The sequence below is a fragment of the Carettochelys insculpta genome, chromosome 1 (genome assembly GCF_033958435.1).
Source record: "Carettochelys insculpta isolate YL-2023 chromosome 1, ASM3395843v1, whole genome shotgun sequence".
In the NCBI taxonomy this organism is placed as follows: domain Eukaryota; kingdom Metazoa; phylum Chordata; order Testudines; family Carettochelyidae; genus Carettochelys; species Carettochelys insculpta.
In genome coordinates, this window is record NC_134137.1 from 156,620,695 (window position 1) to 156,639,831 (window position 19,137).

The 19,137-nt window shown below is 46.9% G+C and overlaps 1 protein-coding gene across 1 annotated transcript in view; it reads left to right on the forward strand.

Annotated features, from left to right (window-relative positions):
- The first annotated feature begins 1,855 nt into the window (after positions 1-1,855).
- The window catches only part of LOC142006867 (organic solute transporter subunit alpha-like), a 48,179-nt gene continuing 30,897 nt past the window's right edge, over positions 1,856-19,137 (forward strand). The window contains exons 1-3 of the mRNA XM_074983377.1: positions 1,856-1,995; positions 18,460-18,611; positions 18,737-18,810. Of these exons, the coding sequence (XP_074839478.1) occupies positions 1,929-1,995; positions 18,460-18,611; positions 18,737-18,810 (293 nt within the window). The 5' untranslated portion in view covers positions 1,856-1,928. The remainder of the gene's footprint in view (positions 1,996-18,459; positions 18,612-18,736; positions 18,811-19,137) is intronic.

A 19,137-nucleotide genomic window follows, 5' to 3' on the forward strand; every position in this document is an offset into this window, starting at 1 on the left:
GAATTTTTCTTCTTTTCCTGAAGTTTATAAATCTGCATTTGTTGTAATGTAATTCTCTCTGTCTCATGAACCCACCACCGCCTTTTTATGCAAAAGATAGTTTTAGTTTATAGGGCAAGAACATGCAAAACTGACTCAAAATTGTGTTGTTTAAGCTTTGAGTAAAATCCAGCTCTTCAGTTAAATCATTTTTAAACACAGGATAAAAAGTTTGATTTTCACTTATTTCCCCTTTCTAGTTTTCCTTCCTTATAAGGTCAAGCCTAGGGTGGTTTTCCATTTTAGTAAGACAGTGATTTGCTCCAAAATGTGCTCATTATTCTCCCTTGCCCCTAACTGTATATGGAAAGGTAAATGGCAGAGTGCAGTCTGTAGGCTTCTTGCTCAGAGACTTAAAATGTTTCTCGTAAAGCCTTGTGAAAGTGAGAATAGCTGGCATTTCCAGAGCTGTGGGAGGTACTGCTGGGGCAGGCATGTGTGGAGAGAAAAGTGAAACCCATAGGCTAGAGTTACGCAAGTGAGTTTTGGCAACAAAACTGGTGGAACGTTCAAACACAAAGCCATGAGGCATAAAGCTGCTGCTGACAGATTCTGTCAACAGTAAAGCTGTGTGGACGATTGGGGTGGGGGGCTTCTCTCAACAGACAGGGCATTCAAAACAATGGGCAGCCACTGTCTGCTGTGCTTCTGGGTGCCTGTTTTGTCCAGAGAGCAGCTGGGCAGACTGGCTGCTTTGTCGACAGAGTGGAGCACTCTTCCAACTGGCTTTTCTGTGTGGCTGTAGTCTGTCGACAGAAGGTTTTGTCAAGAAATCTCTTTTGACAGTGACTTCCGTTGACAGAGTGCTGTAGTGTAACCGCAGCTTTAGGTAACCCCTCCAGCTCTTCCTTAACATCTGGCGATGGAGGGTAGTAGAGTTTCCATAGGCACAAAATGGGGAAGGAAGAAGAGGCGGAGAGTGAAACCCAACTGAACTTCTCTAGCCCAACTAGGCTAAGGGCCATCTATATATGACTTGATTCAAGGTTTAGAGAAAAGAATCAAAGCACTTTGCAAAACACCCGTTCTTTGTCCCTGCAATTAACATACATGGAACTGTCCTCATAGGTAGCAAACAGGTTGACACTGAGGAGTGATTGACCCAGATCATCTTAAGCCTTTCCTCCAACTGCATTTGAGAGGGGAGAGAGCTGAAGCTTGGAGTTGAACTTCATTTAAATGCAATAAGTGTATAGACTAGCACAGCTTACTTTCATTTAAATGGTGACCTCCACCTGCAGCAAAAGCACATTTCATCTACATTCAGCAAGCAGGGCCCTGGCCAGGAAAGGGGAAGCAGCTGTAACAACAGTGAACTGATTTTACATGGAAATCAGGAAGCTTGGGCCCTGTCCTGCAAGTGGTCACTCTGTATGCGTCAGGGACCTGTCTTGCGGTCGGAGCGGGGCACCTTCACTGTGTACCTTTCAAACACCTGGCAAATGGGCAACACCAAAGCAGAGGGGACAAGGCGAGGCGGGTGTCAGTGTGGAACCTCCCTGAGGTCAGGAGTGCACCAGGCCCCAGTGTACACGGTAACGTGTAGGCTGATTGCTTTCTGTTCCCCCCGCCGCCTCCTCCCGGACACTGAACCGCAAGACTTCCCTAAGGTTCCCTCCGCTCCCCGCCCGGCGAAGCTTTTCCTGGCTGCTCACGTGCAGCCCGGAGCGAGGTAGCGCCGGCACGTGGGCCAAGCCAGAAGCCCGCCAGCCACGCACCCGCAGGGGTGGCCGGCGGGGGAGGCTCGGCCCCTTACGGGAAGAGCGAAGGGGACGGAGCAGCGCTTTGGTCGCCGGCCATTCCCCCGCCTGCGGCACGGGGCGGGGCCCGGCAGAAGAGCCACCGGGCGCGGGCGACAAGAGGAGACGAGTCCCGCGGCCGGCTCGGGCATGGGGAATGGGAGCGAGCCCGCCTGCGCGGCGCAGCAGCCCCCGCTCGCTCACCAGATCCTAGGAAGTAAGTGCCGCTGCTACTTAACCAGAGCCGGGGCGGGTATTTCCCAGCTGGAAACGTGTCTGGGCGAGGCACGCCGAAATCCCCGCGCACCGCCGGCCCGTCGTACTGGAGTGACGTCTCCCGGGGCGGAGGGGGCTGAAAGGGGTTCCCGTCATTAAGAGCCCCGCACACGTGGACCCCTGCCGGGAACGGGTGTTATCATCGGTGTTTGTTCTGTGCTCCAGGAGTTCACGCGGGAACCGACATGCAGGGGCCGCCGGGAGAAAATCTTGGCTGGGGTTGGAAATGTGCTAGACAAGTGAGGCATTAAGGGACCGATCCTGGGTGGAGGGGGTGGAACATTTATTCTAGGGTGACCATGTTTGACCTTGCAAAAAACGAGATCACTCCGGAGAGGAAGTGTCCCCGTATCAGAGTCTACCAAAGTCACCTGGTAGTAATGTACTAGCTATGCTATAACCCACTAATACCAGGTAAGTGGGTAGATACTGATTCAGACACACTCCCTCCCACGGTGTCCTCTTTTTTTTTTTGAAAGGTCAGATATGGTAAGGCTAATACATTACCAAAGTGATGGTACCATAGTGAGTTGTTTTTAACTTGTGTATTTGCCTGGTGGGAAGTTCTCTGGCAGTGAACTTCAGGAGGGGACCGCAATACAACCAATCAGCTCTCAGCTTGCATGATCCATGCTGCCCAAGATAAGAGAAAAAGTTCCTTGGTAAACTGCAATGATCTTAATTTTCTGTTTAGTGGACGGGAAAGAGATTCAGCAAGAAATGGGGCAGGTGGAAAAGAGCTGCAAAGAGAGAGGGTGCTTTGTTACTTGAAATTTATAGACCATTTATAAGAATAAAAATGGAGTATTCCTTATTTTGGTGGGTATGTGTGTGTATGTGTTGGGGTGAGGAAGCTGGGCAGAGGTGCTGTATTTCTGGGTCCAGAAGCTCCTTCCTCCCTTCCAAGAAGAGCAGGGCAGTCACAGAACTTGTGCACAAGCCATTAAGTGGACCGTGCAGGAGCTTCTCCCTTGCTATGTCCAAGGATTCTTCTTTCATGTAAACTCAATGCTGTCAGGGCTCCCTGTACTCCTGAGGAGAAGGCATTCCAGGGTGGAAAGGAATCAGAGTTGTGCAGCAGGTCTGTGGCTCAAAAAGTCTATTGGAAGCAGCTTTGACTCCTTTTCATTTTTGATCCATAGCAGAAGGGAAATATGTAGCCTCAGGGAGTCTAGTAAGGTAGCATGAAGCCTCCTGTGCAGCTAGCATGTTGTCATGCCTCTTCTTTCTTGGCCTCTAAAGCAGTGTTTCTTAAACTATGTTCTGTGGAGCACTGGTGTTCGGTGAACAACTCACTGGTGTGCTGTGAGAGTTTGGAAGAATACACTGATGGTAGATATTTTCTGTTATTAAAAACCAGACACACTGTTACTTCTTCATTGCTATGATACTGATGAAATTACTGTTGGGGTGATTTTCTTTTTTAAGAATATTTTTGAAGAAAACTTTTATAGGTGTTCCGCATTAAAATTATTATTGTTTTGGTGTCCTGTGGTCTTAGAAAGTATAAGAAACACAGCACTAAAGACATGTCTTCACTAGGAAAAAAGTGGTTTTAGCACATTAGATAACATGTTAATCTGCCTTCTCCACAACAGGATTTTAACATGTTAAAAGTACAATTTACCCGCTCTACTGTAGGGTAAACTTGTGTTCAGATTGTTCCTTTGTTTCGAAGACAAGGCCTGTGTGGCCACAGACTCTTCCCCTGAATGGAACACACCACTGCATCTCCCCAACCTTACCACATATTTTGGAGATCACGTGCACCGACCCTTATCCCTATGGGCTTTTCAGTGGGAAAGGAGAAGCGAGTCCCTTATCCCGTAATGGGTGTCAGTGTGGAGCATGGTGGGACATCAACCCTTGGAAAAAAGTACAGCTGGAGTATGTCTCTATTGCAAAAACAAAACAAAACAAAAACAACCGTCCTTTTTTAGCAAGTGTCAGAGTTTGTGTCAACAGACAGGCTCAGAGAGATCATACTACAGGGCTATAAGTAGGCCTGCAGATACTCCCACTTGAGTTGGAGCTCAAGCTCTGAGAACCAGCCCTATCACCGGGTTTCAGAACCCAACCTCCAGCTCGAGTAGGAACGGCTATACAGCTATTCTTAGCCCCACAGCCTCAGACCCAGGAGCCTGAGTCAGCTGACAAAGACTCTGAGGTATGCTTGTGATAAGTGGATCGCAGAGGTCCCCTTGGGATTCAGAGTCACAGGGCTGGAAGGGACCTCAGGAGGTCATCTAGTCCAGCCCCCTGCTTCAGGCAGGATCAACCCCAACTAAGTCGTCCCAGCCAGGACCTTATCAAGCTTGGACTTAAAAACCTCGAGGGATGGAGAATCCACCACCTCTCTAGGCAACACATTCCAATGCTTCACCACCCGCCTGGTGAAGTAGTTTTTCCTAATATCTAACCTATACCTCTCCCTCTTCAACTTCAGGCCATTACTCCTTGTTCTGCTATCTGAGATCACTGAGAACAGTTTCTCACCCTCCTTTTTAGAGCTCCCCTTCAGGAAGTTGAAGGCTGCTATTAAATCACGCCTCCGTCTTCTCTTCTGTAAATTAAACAAGCCCAAATCGCTCATCCTGTCCTCATAGGTCTTGTGCTCCAGCCCCGTAATCATTTTTGTTGTACTCCTCTGAATCTGCTCCAGCAAATCCACATCCTTTTTATACTGGAAGGCTGAAAACTGGACGCAGTATTCAAGATGTGGCCTTACTAGTGCCGAATAGAGAGAAATAACTACTTCTCTACATCTGCTCAAAATGCTCCTCCTAATGCACCCTAGTATGCCATTAGCCTTCTTGGCTACAAGGGCACACTGTTTGCTCATATCCAGCCTTTCATCCACCATAACCCCTAGGCCCCTTTCCGTCATACTGCTGCTGAGCCAGTTGGTCCCCAGCCTGGAACAATGCTTGGGATTCTTCCGCCTCAGGTGCAGGATTCTACACTTCTCCTTGTTGAACTGCATCAAATTTCTTTTGGCCCAGTCCTCTGATTTATCCAGGTCCCTCTGGATTCTCTCTCTACCCTCCAATGTATCTACCTCTCCCCCTAGTTTTGTGTCATCCGCAAACTTGCTGAGGGTGCAATCCAGTCCCTCATCCAGGTCATTAATAAAGATGTTGAATAACATTGGCCCCAGAACCGAGCGTTGCGACACTCTGCTTGAAACCGACCGCTATCCAGATATTTAGCCATTGACCACTACCTGTTGGGCACAACTGTCAAGCCAGCTTTCTATCCATCTTATAGTCCAGGATCCAATCCATATTTCCTTAATTTATGGACAAGAATGTTGTGGGAGACCGTATTAAAAGCTTTGCTGAAGTCAAGGTATATCACATCCACTGACTTCCCCATGTCCATAGAGCCTGTTACCTCATCATAGCAGCTAATCAGAATGGTCAGGCAGGACTTGCCCTTTGTTAATCCATGTTGGCTACTTTTGACCACTTTCCCCTCTTCCAAGTGCTCCAAAATGGATTCCTTGAGGATCCCCTCCATTATTTTCCCAGGGATTGAGGTAAGGCTAACCCGTCTATAGTTTTCTGGATTGTTCTCCTTTCCTTTTTAAAGATGAGCACTACGTTTGCCTTTTTCCAGTCATGCGGTATCTCCCCTGATATCCAAGAGTCTTCAAAAATAATGGCCAAAGGTTCAGCAATGACTTCTGCCAATTCCCTCAGTACCCTTGGCTGCATTAAATCCAGATTTGGGTAAATCTGGTTTTTCTAGAGAGCTCAGAACTTGTTCCTTCAGCGCAGATGGCTGCCCTCCACCTTCCCATATTGCGTTGTCTAGGACCGTCACGTGGGAGTTGACGTTGTGTGTGAAGACTAAGGCAAAAATAGCATTGAGTACGTCAGCTTTTCCTGCATCATCTGATACTAGGTTACCGCCTTCATCCAGTAACGGCCCCACACCTTCTCTGATCATCCGTTTATTGTTAACATGCCTGTAGAAACCCTTCTTGTTACTCTTCACATCCCTTGCCAGCTGCAGTTCCAATTGTGCTTTCGCTTTCCTGATTATTGCCTGGCATTCTCCAGCTGTATGTTTATATTCCTCCTTAGTCCACTGTCCATGTTCCATTTCTTGTATGCATCCTTTTTGAGTTTAAGCTGAGTAAGGACTTCCCTTTTAAGTCAAGCTGGTTGCCTACCATGTTTGCATTTCTTACCGTGCATCGGGGTGGTTTGTTCTGTGCCTTCAGTAAGGCTTCTTTAAAATACTGCCAGTTCTGTTGAACTCTTTTCCCCTTCATCTTTGTTTCCCAAGGGATCCTGCCCATCAGTTCTCTCAGGGAGTCGAAGTCTGCTCTTTTGAAATCAAGGGTCTGTATGTTACTGCTCACCCTTCTTCCTTTTGTCCGGATCGTGAAATCTATGATCTCATGGTCACTGCGGCCCAGGTTTCCACTCACTTCTATTTCTCCTACTAGTTCTTCCCTGTTTGTGAGTAGCAGGTCAAGTTGCACACGGCCCCTGGTCGGTTCCTTCAGCACTTGTACCCAGAACTTATCCCCAACATTCTGCAAAAACTTCCTGGATTGTCTGTGTGCTGCTGTATTGGTCTCCCAACAAATCTCTGGATGGTTAAAGTCTCCCATGAGAATCAGGGCCTGTGATTTGGAAGCTTCATTTAGCTGTCTGAAGAAATCCTCATCTACCTCATCTCCCTGATATGGTGGCCTATAGCAGACACCAACTACAACATCACCTCTGTTACTTCCTCCTGTAAGCTTAACTCAAAGATGCTCAACTGGATTTTCTCCCTCCTTATACTGGAGCTCTGAGCAATCATACTGCTCCCTCACATAGAGCGCAACTCCTCCTCCTTTTCTCCCCTGTCTGTCCTTCCTAAACAGTTTGTAACCTTCCATGACCGTGCTCCAGTTATGCGAATCGTCCCACCAAGTCTCCATTATACCAACCACCTCATACTTCTTTGACTGTGCCTGGGCCTCTGGTTCTTCCTGTTTGTTCCCCAGGCTTCTGGCATTAGTGTACAAGCATCTGCACTAGTGTACAAGTGTCACTCAATGTACTGGTTATGCCACTGAGCCATCAACCTGCACTCTGAGGCACCCCATCATCCTATCCTGCTGGGCCAGTGTGATGGAGTGGGGGATACCGGTGTGTGTGAGTGGCTCACAGAGGGTGTGGGTCTCCTGCTGAGGGTAACCTTGACGACCAGGTAACACCTTTGTACTGGAGACAATGGAGGAGGTGGAGCCTGAGGGGTTTGAATTGGAACTGGGAGTCGGGAAGCAGTTAGTCTGGGCTGAGGGAGAGCGAGACCAAGGAGGGGGCAAGGCCCCGGCTCTGGGGGCCCGTTGGGGCCTCCTCTCCCCAACATGCATTGGACTGGCTGTCTCTGCTGGCTGCACTGACTCCTCTGTACGACGCTGTGTCCTGTCGGCTAATAAACCTGCTGTTCTCCTGCTGAATGAGAGTCGCTCCTGCCTGCGGACGGGGTGCAGAGCTTGGGGGACCCCGAACTCCATCACAGCCAGAAGCTCTGGTCTCCTCCAAACTATGCACCAAGTCAGGGTAATAGGCCCACCCCCCCCACCACCAGTAGAGCAGTACGGATAATGAACCAGATTAGCTCTGGGAGGGCTTCAGGTATAAGACTATTAACTGCACCTAAGAATGCTGCCCACAAAGAGGACCAAAATTCCAAATAAATCTGCCTTACTTTGTATAAAAGTCTTACGTGGAGAGAGATATGGACAATGGTTGCACCCTCTAGGTAACAATTATTTACACTGGGTTTGACAATAAACAAAAGTGTTTTTATAAAATATAAAAAGTAGGATTTAAATTATTACATTGGGAAACAAACAGATCAAAGTGAATTACTAAATCAAAATAAGCAAAACACACTAGCTAATCCCAATACACTAAAGCTATGTTTACACTGCAGAGCTATTTCAGGATAGCAGGATATCCTGAAATAGCTACTCCATGTCTATGAAACACACCTGGGGTCTGCCATTTTGGCATCCCTCTACACTTCGCTGATGGTGGAATAAGGGATGCCTCGAATTAGTGTAGTATTTTGATATTTGGCTCTGCGTAGATTGCACCAAATAGTGCCAAATGCCGAAATAGCATAGTGCAAATTATGCATCTTATTTACAGTAAAGGGGCAGTGCAAGTGTAGCTTAAGAAACTTGCTACATGCAAATTCTTACCCTAACGGTTGCGCTAATCGTTTCTTTCATGTGGTAGGCAGCCTCCTAGCTTGGGCCTGATCCTTTCCCTATTCAGTCTTCGATATTTTCAGAAGGCATCTTGGGTGATAAAAGAGAGGCCTCCTGGTGTCTGGCTCCTCCTCCTATTGTTTGGTTTCTCCCCTTTAGATTCCTTTTGCCCAAGGTGGGAATTCTTTGTGCTCATTTCAAATTGTTCTCACCTTGCGTGAAAAAGTACCAGATCCAAAATGGGTTCCAGCATCATGTGGCCTAGTCACAAATCATTGTAGGACCAACCACAGTTCGGGTTTACAGGAAAAACAAAACCATTCATGGGCTGTGGATTTGATTACTGAACCATTAAGTTCCTGAAGTATCACTAATGGCTTGTAGTAGCATACCTAGACTAAAGAAAAGGATTTCCACTTCATATTTCTCACGTCACATACAAGAAAGACACATGCACAAAAATAGAATAAATACATTCAGCAGTTCACAGGCTCTTGAATGATAGGTTACGTAAGCTGTTTAGCATAAAGTGCCTTTGAGTTATGCATAGTTATAGTCATAAGCCAGTTTTCATACAGCATGGTGGGGCTGAGACAGTGCTGCAGTGGGGTTTTTATTTATTGCAGTATCCCATGTTACCAAGAGCTCCATGTATCAGGCAGTATGGCCTTCTGTACACATACATTGGCACTGGCTTCCACCAAAAGCTTATTTCAAAAAGATTTGGTTTAAACTTGGTGCAGTGCCCTCCATGGGTACATTATAAGCTGCCCTGTGGGTGGAGGAGGATCTTGTGTGTGGTTGAACTAGCAGTTCCACTAATCAATCACAGATCTAGTAATCAGGCACCAGTGAAACTGGAGCCAGGGTTGAGGAGTCAAATAGAAAGTCAGAAGCCAATGGGTAAGCTGGAGTCATAAACAAGGATGTATCCGAGAGTCAGGGTCATCCCTGGAAGGCCCTTGTCACTGATATAGCTTGACTGCTAATCAACAACAGAGGACTAATAAATAAATAAGCCAAGCAGTTTGGTGAGTAAAGCCGCCATCTTGACAAACTCCATTTCTGTTTTGTCCTTGAGGGGTCTGTAGCTTCATAAATAACAAGCAGTCCTGGGGCATGTTAGAAACTAACAAATTTATTAGATCATGAGCTTTCCTGGGTAAAACTCACTTCCTCAGATGAAAGAATCTAAGGTGCCACAGGACTGCTTGTTATTTGTCCTTGATATTTTTTTTTTCAACACATAACATAAGCCAGTGGCGAGCAAACCTTACATCATGTAGGTGTGGATACATGTTGTCTGGCATTGGATTATCCCCTACCACTGAACCAGGCCTGCTGACTCAGGAGGTGGGGAAGGGAAAAGTTTCCCTGGGGCTGGGCATTTCAAAGGGCAAAACTTGGCACCAGTGGCGACTGGCACTTGAGGCCCCTTTGAAATGCTGTGGCAGCTCTGCTTTGCCACTCCATGTGGCTCTGACGAGGGGGAGGGCCCAGCACTACAGCCCAGGCAGCATTAAGTGCTGGCTGTCCTTGGCCCCACCCCTTATGCCATTGGTCCCGCCCCTTTAGTGGTCACAGAACCAGGCCCTCATCCAGCTTTGGTCTGGGGCCCACAGTGGCTGTAGGCCCTGCTTGCCCTGAACTGGTACAGCATTAGCAAGAGTGGAACTTTTGGTTTCTGAAGACACTGAGCTAGAATGTTAGGGCTGGCAGAAGAAAGCAAGCCTTATTTCTTCCTATGGGAGGGTTGCAGGGTCTGAGGAAACTGTAGATTCAGGATTGGTGTACACTAGAAAATGACACTGATACAGATATGTTCCTCAGAGTGTGAAAAATCGACACTCCTGAGCAACATAATTAAGCCCATTAAGTCCTGGTGTAAATGGTGCTAGGGTGATGGGAGAATTCTTCCACAGAATTAGCTACCAGCTTTCGGGCAGGTGAATTACTTATGCTGACAGGAGAACCCCTCCTGTTGGCATAGATAGCTTTTACAGTGAAGCACTACAGCAGCTCTGTTGCTGTAGCATTGCAATTTTGGACAAGCCCTCAGCTTCAGTGCCCAGCAGCTGTAAGCATGTACATGTCAGTTTTGCATTGTTTTTCAAGACACAGATGGTGTTTACCGGGATGTTGCAATTGTTATCAGATTGGAATCTTCAGTGTGTTTTCCCATAAGGATTTAAAACAGAAAATTGTGAAAGTGGTTACTGCAGTCAAAGCAGTGAATCTGAAAAGTGAAAGATCTTTTCCTACTTCCCAACATTTTGCTGTGCCCATTACAAAATACTTGGACAACGGGTTTGTAGCAGTGTTTCTTAAATGATCTTAAACAACTTGCAGGTGTGCCGCAAGCATTTGGAAAAATAATTCAAAGTTTTACAATAAGACCATATTTTCTGTTACTAAAGCCAGTTACAGTGTTGCTTCTTCATTGCTGTGATACGTGATTAAATTACTTCATTTTGGTTTGCTGTCTGTGTTGCTATTTGTTTTTTTGGCCTGACAACAGTTTTTTCTGAAGATTTCTGTAGGTTTTCTGCATAAAAAATATTATTGTTTGGTATGCTGTGGTCTCAAAAGTTTAAGAAACACTGGTTTGTAGGGTTCAGAAAAAGAAGAGACATTTACATAGATAATAAGAACATCCACCAAACTGAAATGCTTGTTTTAGCGTAAGGTGGGAGCCCTCCTACTTCAGGTATAAGACTCCCATGTGGGGTTAGTTTATTCTGCAGTTTACTGTGTAGTTTCTGCTCCTGAAGCATGTAGTGCTGACTTCCAACAGAGAAGGAGGTGTGGAGAGGTTAGATGGGCCTGCTTTGGTCTGATATAACATTTCTGTGCCTCTTCTGGAACACATAGTTGCTGAAGTATTTCCAATAAAAGCACAACTTCTTGGATTTCAGGGAATTATGTACAGCTGTTGTCTGTGGGGTGCCTCGCTCATTTATTACTCACACTTAGTTTCCTAGTCATGTACACAGTGGGTGACTGCTGGCAGCTATGCTATTTTTGCAGACAGGGAAGGGAAGGAAGTGTCCTGTCTGTACAAATTCTTGTTAAACTGATCTAAGGAAAGGCCCTTATTGTCTATAACAAAGGATTCCAACAGTTCCTCTAAAAAAGCCAGATACTCCACAGCCAGGGGCCTGTGCTCTTACCTCTGTCCCATCTGCAGCTTTCTTACAATACCTCACCCAGCCATTTGATTCATAAGGCTCCCTCAACTCTTTCTCAGCCGCAGCTTTCCCTGTACCCTGTGGTCCTTCTGTACACTTGCAATGATGCAGATGTCTTCATGGAACAGACTGGCTAAGGAAAAGTGGAATTACATTACAGTGCTGTCCTGCATAAACCAGACTGTAGACAGCATACGGCTGGGGCCCGCTCACTGTTAAACTTCAGGACAGTTTAGAAGCACAAGCTGGGTAATATTTTTTTAATAAGCCTATGTTTGTTAGTCAGTCAGTCAGTTAGTGACCTGACTATGCATCAGGCTTGATAAAGCAGATAAAACCCAGGCCCTTGTCCAAAGGATCTTACATCTAAGCTCAGACGACAGTTCAGTAATGCTGGTTGGGAATGGGAAGACAAAGGCTACACAGTTAAGATGCTTTTCGCTGATAAGTCCAACATTTAAAAACAAAATTTCATTGAAAGGCAGATCAGGTTCATCCCAATGGTTCTTTCTTTTTTCATCTGTGTGCAAAGTGCCTCACTAGCTGGCTGCCTGGGGCCTTCAGACACAAAGGCTACGTCTACACGTGAAGCCTACATCGAAATAGCTTATTTCGATGTAGCAACATTGAAATAGGCTATTTCGATGAGTAACGTCTACACGTCCTCCAGGGCTGGCAACGTCGATGTTCAACTTCGACGTTGCGCGGCACCACATCGAAATAGGCGCTGCGAGGGAACGTCTACATGCCAAAGTAGCACACATCGAAATAAGGGTGCCAGGCACAGCTGCAGACAGGGTCACAGGGTGGACTCAACAGCAAGCTGCTCCCTTAAAGGGCCCCTCCCAGACACAGTTGCACTAAACAACACAAAATACACAGAGCCGACAACTGGTTGCAGACCCTGTGCCTGCAGCATGGATCCCCAGCTGCCGCAGCAGCAGCCAGAAGCCCTGGGCTAAGAGCTGCTGCCCATGGTGACCATAGAGCCCCGCAGGGGCTGGAGAGAGAGCGTCTCTCAACCCCTCAGCTGATGGTCGCCATGGCGGACCCCACTATTTCGAAGTTGCGGGACGCGCAACGACTACACGGTCCCTACTTCGACGTTGAACGTCGAAGTCGGGTGCTATTCCTATCCCTCATGGGGTTAGCGACTTCGACATCTCGCCGCCTAACGTCGAAGTTAACTTCGAAATAGCGCCCAACGCGTGTAGCCGTGACGGGCGCTATTTCGAAGTTAGTGCCACTACTTCGAAGTAGCGTGCACGTGTAGACACGGCTAAAGTGTTGCAAATAAAGAACAGTAACTGAGAGCAGACTGAGCTGAAGTTAGGAACAGGCGTTTCACATGGCTCTAGTAAATGCCAGGAAGGAAAAGGAATTGTTTATGGTGTTTAATGGGAAGAAGGAACTCAGGCTGAATGTCAGGGAAAGTATCTAATGAGATCAGAGTGAGAAGTTCTGAGGCAGGGATTCAGAAGACTATGCGACAGTTGAGCTCAAGCAATTGGCAAAGTAAATTACTAGGAAGTAGGGCAACATAACTGACAAGTTTAACATCTTTGGCTTGGATCTACCAGTCTGAACTCAGGGGCCTCCCAATGGGACTGTACATAAATTCCAGTCTATGAAGCTTATTAAAGCCTTTGTCCACATTATATTTTGACACACACAGAGTTAATGAGCCAGAAAGACAGTTTTTGTTTTGTTGAGTTCAGGTGAATGCTCCCTGCCAAGGGGCCTGGTTATTTCCCGTGTAAAACTAGAAAAACAGGACTTACATAAGCTGGTGCTTGGTGCAAAAACATTCCAATACTGAAAACTAATTACTGAGTGCTCCCTATCCACAGCAAGCAGTCCTGCTGGTGCCACACAGAACAGAGAGCAGGACTAGATGTTACCTGATAGAGGAGAAACTGTGTGTAGTCAGCTCACTTCTGAGGAGAGACACATCTCCCTCTAACACCAGTGGGGAATTGTGGGTGCTCAGCATCCATGTGGAGCTAGTCCCATGGAAAGGGAAGTAAGACTTTGTTACTGTTATCTGGAGGGTGAGCAGTTTTCCTATTGCATGAAATAATGCACTGGTGTCATTCCACTGACTTCACTGGTGTGTTACATGAGAAAAGACTCAAGTCCCTGGTGCCCTAACCCACTCACGTCCTAGGCGAAAATTAAAAATCTTTGCAGCTGTGGAGTAAACTGACCACAAATAAATACAACTAGGCATTGTGCTGTCCAGCACATCTCGCTCCTGGTCAGTAGTGAAGAGTCCGAGTGAGAGAATCTGTCCTTTGCCAAGTGTTGCTAACCAATCAGCCTTCCTTGAAGGCTTGACAGTGGATTCCTGGCTTTCGTCAGACTGGTTGCCATGATGCTGGCTTTACTGCCGCTCGGTCCTGGGGAGCAGGTAGAGTGAGAAGACAGCATGGTCACTCCTTACTACTCACAGCCCAGCTGGGGTTTGGCTCATGGAATGAAAAGGGGACAGCTATGGGGAGAGAAAGTAAAGAAGCCCTAATAAAGGAGCTATGTGATGTTTGACTCAACGCCAGAGTCATTGGGGTAGGTTCAAAGAATTTCCATTTGGTCTATAGTCCTGTAAAGATCCTTTTTTTCATCTGAGTTAATTTAAATTTACTGGGACGTCGCCGTAGCACTTATGTAGACACCTGTTAACACCTTCTGAAACATTCTGTTCCTGAGAGCAGCGGTTGTTGAACTTTAGCAACCCAGGGACCCTCATTCTGACGTTAATATTTTGGGAGACCCCCTGGCTTTCCCCCTCTCTGAGGCCCTAACTCCACTTGCTTCACCCCCTCCCTCTGTCACTCTCACTCACTGTCATCAGTCTGGGGTAGCGGGTTGGGTGTGAGAGGGAGTGAGGGCTCTGGGATGGGGCCAGGGATGATGGGTTTGGGGTGCAGCAGGGATCTCAGGGCTGGGGCAGAGGGTTGGGGTCCAAGAGAGGGTGTGGGGTCCCAGCAGCTCTTACCATGGCTCCCAGGAAGTGGCTGCCATGTCCTTGCAGCCCATAGGCACATGGGAAGCCAGGAAGTCATCCTGTGATGACCTCATGTCTGCAGATGTCACCCCTGCAGGTCCTGTTGGTCGTGGTTCCCCACCAATGTAGCTATGGATCCATCACTCAGGATGGGGGCAGCATGTGGAGCATCCTTGGCTCTCTGGTGCACCTAGGGGCTCCTGGGACCTGGTGGCTGCTTTTAGGAGCTGTGCAGAGGCAGGGGCGGTAAGGAGCCTTCCTCAGCCCCAGTCCCCCTTCACTCCCGGGTGTACAGAGTCATTGTGAGGCAGGGGGAGGAATTGACCAGTGGGGCGCATCAACCTGGACCCCAGTTTGAGAAATGCTCGCTTAGAGTGAAGAAATAACTGTGAATGAATGGGTTCCTGATTGAACGGCGTGTGACAACATTGCATTTTTTTCATCTGTCTCGTGCAGTACGTTTCTTTGAGAGCGTATATCTGTCAGGCCATGATCTTAAATCGATGCCAAATGAAGTTACTTTGGCTTACAGTCACTGCAGTTAGTACTTTACTTGTGCACTTGCCTACTTGGCTTCTGCAGGCATCAGTGCTTGCACTCACCAGATGTGCTTAAGTCAATGCAGAATGCGATAAAGTATGATTAAGTATCCCACTGTGCAGCTTGCCCCCATTCAGGACACTGTGTTTTTGGAAGCTTTAGCAATGCACAGTGGGACTGAAATGAGTCATCCAAGGCGACTGAGACTATGGGGTCAATTTCCAAAAGTGCAACTATCTCAACCGCATAATGTTATTTGCATGCCATAATTTTGTGCCTTTTTTTCAACATCTCACCAACTTGTGCATCCCTCTTTGCTGCTCACCACCTCTGGCAGAAGCATGGAGCCTGCCCAGATCTGTACTGTAGTCATGAGCTCTTCAGGCACAGAGCACAGCATTTACAGAGCTTCAAGAAGAACTGAATAAATGAGCAACACGATTTCGTGGAGGAGAGAGTTCTGCGGAACACAGGGAAAGCCAGTTCAAGGTTGTTGCTGGCAGTCATGGAGCAGCTGCAGATGGTGGAGTGCCTCTTCTGGGCCTGAGAAACAAGAACTGATTGGTGGGATTGCATCCTAAAGCCAGTTTGGGATCATGAACAGTGGCTACAGAACTTTCAGATGGACAAGTCGACATTCTTGGATCTGTGCTGTGCTCACCCCAGCCCCCTGAAGGAGCAAGACCAAAATGAGAGCTGCTGCGAGAGTGGAGAAGCGAGTGGTCATTGCACCAGGCAAACTTGCAACTCTGGATTGCTGCTGCTAAGTGGGAAATCAGTTTGGAGACAGGAAAGCCACAGTTGGAGCTATTGTGATGCAAGCATGCAGAGCTATTTATCACCTCCTCCTACACGGGAGTATGGTTCTGGATAATGTGAAGGACATAATCCATGGATTTTCAACTGTGAAGTTCCCAAACTTGGGTCTCTGGTACAGAGAAGCAATATGTGGCATGCATACTCCTGTTTTGACACAGACCACCTTGCCACTGAGTACATCACCAAAAAGGGCAACTTTTCTATTGTGAAACAAGCATTTGTGCCTTACAAGGGAGGATGCTTTACCAACATCAATGTTAGGTATCCAGGGAAAGGTCATAATGCTAACATATAGAACAGCACAGGTCTGCTCAGAAGGCTACACGTGTGGCCTTTCTTTTATGACTGGAAGTTTAGCATTGGTAGTGTTATCTATCCCTAGCTCATGATTCATGACGCTACCTAATCAGCACCAAGCAACAATTCAACTTCATGAAGTCAGGTTGCATGACTTGTTTCAGTCCAGTCATGCTTTGCTAAAACTTCCAAAAACCCAATGCGCTGAAATGGGGGCAAGTTGCATAGTGGGGTGCCTAATCATGGTGTATGGCACTCTGCAGGTGCGGAATGACAGTTGAATGTGCTTTTGGTAATTGAAAGTGTTGCTGGCATTGTTTACTCATGAGAACGGATCTCAGTCAGAAAAATATCCCCACGGCTCATAGCTGCCTGCTGTGACTTACCTAACATATGTGAAGCAAAGAGGGAAAAAGTTTCTGTTGGAGTGACGGGGGTGGAGGTGGAGCAGCTGTTTCCTGAATTTCAACAGCCAGATATAAGGGCTATTAAAAGAATTCAACGCAGAATATTTCTGGCCAGCCCGAAAGACCATTTTAAATTTGAGCCAGAGTTGTGGGTGTTAGTGTGCTGTGTTCTACCCAACTGGCTGGTCTGTAATTCCCGGGTTAGTCCTTATTTCCCTTTTTATAAATGGGGACTGTGTTTGCCCTTTTCCAATCTTCTGGAAGCTCTCTTGTTTTCCATGACTTTTTCAAGGTAGTAGCTAGTGACTCAGATATGTTCTCAGTCAGCTCTTCGAATATTTTACGATTCATTTCATCAGTCCCTGGTGACTTGGAGACATCTAAATTGTCTAAGTAGTTTTCAATTTGTTCTTTTCCTATTTTAGCTTTAGAACCTACCCCCTTTTCACTGGTATTCATTAGGTTAGGCGCCCAATCACCACCAACCTTCTTGGTGAAAACCGAAACAAGTCATTGAGCGCGTATACCATTTCCACATTATCTGTTATGGTTTCTCTCTGTTCAGTGAGTAATGGTCAGAGGGGCTAGCAGCCCTGCTGGGTCCTTGGGCAAAGTGGGAGAGGGCCTTGTGTGGAAGGGGCAGGGCTGGGGAGACTCAGCCTTCAGGGCAGCCCAGACCCTCGTGCACCCCCTCCTACCACCCCAAGCCCGAAGTGCTGCCTGGAGCATGCGTTGCAGCACTCTTGCAACAGTGTAAGGGACCTGAGGCTCTGGCCATTGCGGCTGCCTTAGTAGCAGTGGTGGCGACTGGGAGTCGCTGGGCCTGGGGCAGTTGCCTCTTTTACCTGTCGGTGGGTGTGGTAAGGGGCCAACCCTGTCCCTGGTCTTCCTCTTACTTCTAATGTATCTGTAGAATGTTTTTGTGTTACCCTTTGCGTCTCTAGCTAGATTGAGCTCATGTTGTGCCTTTGGCTTTGTAATATTGCCCATATATGCTTGTGCTATAAAATGAGAAGGGGATGAGAAGGGTGGTATGATTCTAGTAGTATTGCATGAGGGCACTGAGTACTGGCACCATTTTCCAAAGGGGGTTATGATTTTAGCTGATGTCTAACTCCCATAGCTGACAAAGGGTTCGTGGGAGCACAGCTGCAGCTGGAAACCTGAACCCACTCAGGCCTCTGTGCTGCTGGCCTATGTACTGCAATGGTATCTAGCAAAGTTATGGATGAGTGGTGTGGGAAAATGTCCCATTGCAACGAAGCAATGAGGCAGCCTGTCCTAGGGTGAGGCTGATTAATATGTTAGAGTCCTTATCATGTTTTCCTTGTGCACATAAACTGCCACACAGATCTCTGGGAATTTTTAATGCGGAAGACATGCAGGAACAGCCCCTTGAACTCACTGTGAAGGGAAGGAATTAATACTAATGCATGCAGCTTTGCTTATGGTCTTATGCTTATGCTTAAGATGGAGTGAGTCCACTTCTCAGAATATTTGGGGCGGGGGGTTATTTATTAGATTCATACAAGAGTACTTGTCCCAGCATGCATTGCTGACCTGCATGGGAACTAGCTTGAATTAAAGCTAAAGGAGTGTCTCTGTTGCAGACATGTCAAAGTCCTCGTTCAGGAATCTGAATGGGATTTTTGCGGGATTCCACACAAACACAGACACATTCTTTCCACACTTGGCAGCAGGACTTGCATGCGCATGCACTGTGAAGAATATGAAGCCCTAGACCCAGATCCTGCAAAGACTTATTCACCAGCTTCACCTGATGCACTCCCAGGCATCCCACTGCAGTCAATATCAGTGCATCAAGTTAAGGAAGCCTGTGCAGGAGTTTGGCTTAAAACATACTTCTGAGGTGCATTCCTACACTGAATGTGTTACGCTCATTAATGTGTCTTGTTTCTTTTTGCAGGCCTTGATTTTACAGGTATATTTCTCTTTGCCATCTTGACTCTAATGACACTAACAGCCAACCTGGTGTTTGTAGAGGAAGTGTTCTATATCTACAGGAAAATCCCCTCCTCTACAAGGACAATTTTTATTTGGATAAATGCAGCGGCTCCGGTAAGAGGAGAAGAAAGACATCCAATCAAACATAATAAAGACTCTTTCTCTAAAGATGCTGCAATTAATGCACAAACCTTTTTATCTCTGCCCCTCTGTCACCCTCCCTCTCTCGTTCTGTCCAGGTGATAGCTACTACATCATGCATTGGGATGTGGATTCCTCGCTCAACAATGTTTACAGACTCCACTGCATCAGTGTATGTATTCTTGTTTCTGTGCAGCCTGAATTTTCTGCCTTTAAACAGCCTCTAGCATGAGGTAAACATAGTCATTTTGTAAATTTAATAACGGGTTTTTAGTTTGACATGAAATCTCTTAGCAGCTGGTTTCGCAAGCAGGGAAAAAAAAAAAAAACTACAGCCCCCTTCGTGTGGGAACTGCAGAATGAAAGCATGTAACTGATCTCTTTGATTGGCAGCAGCCTTGAAGCAGTTTTTCCTTTACCTCTCTCAATGTCATGTAGAATGAGACTCTGCCCTGTGACTTTTCACTGGGCTTTCATTAATGGTGTACTGTATGGTCAT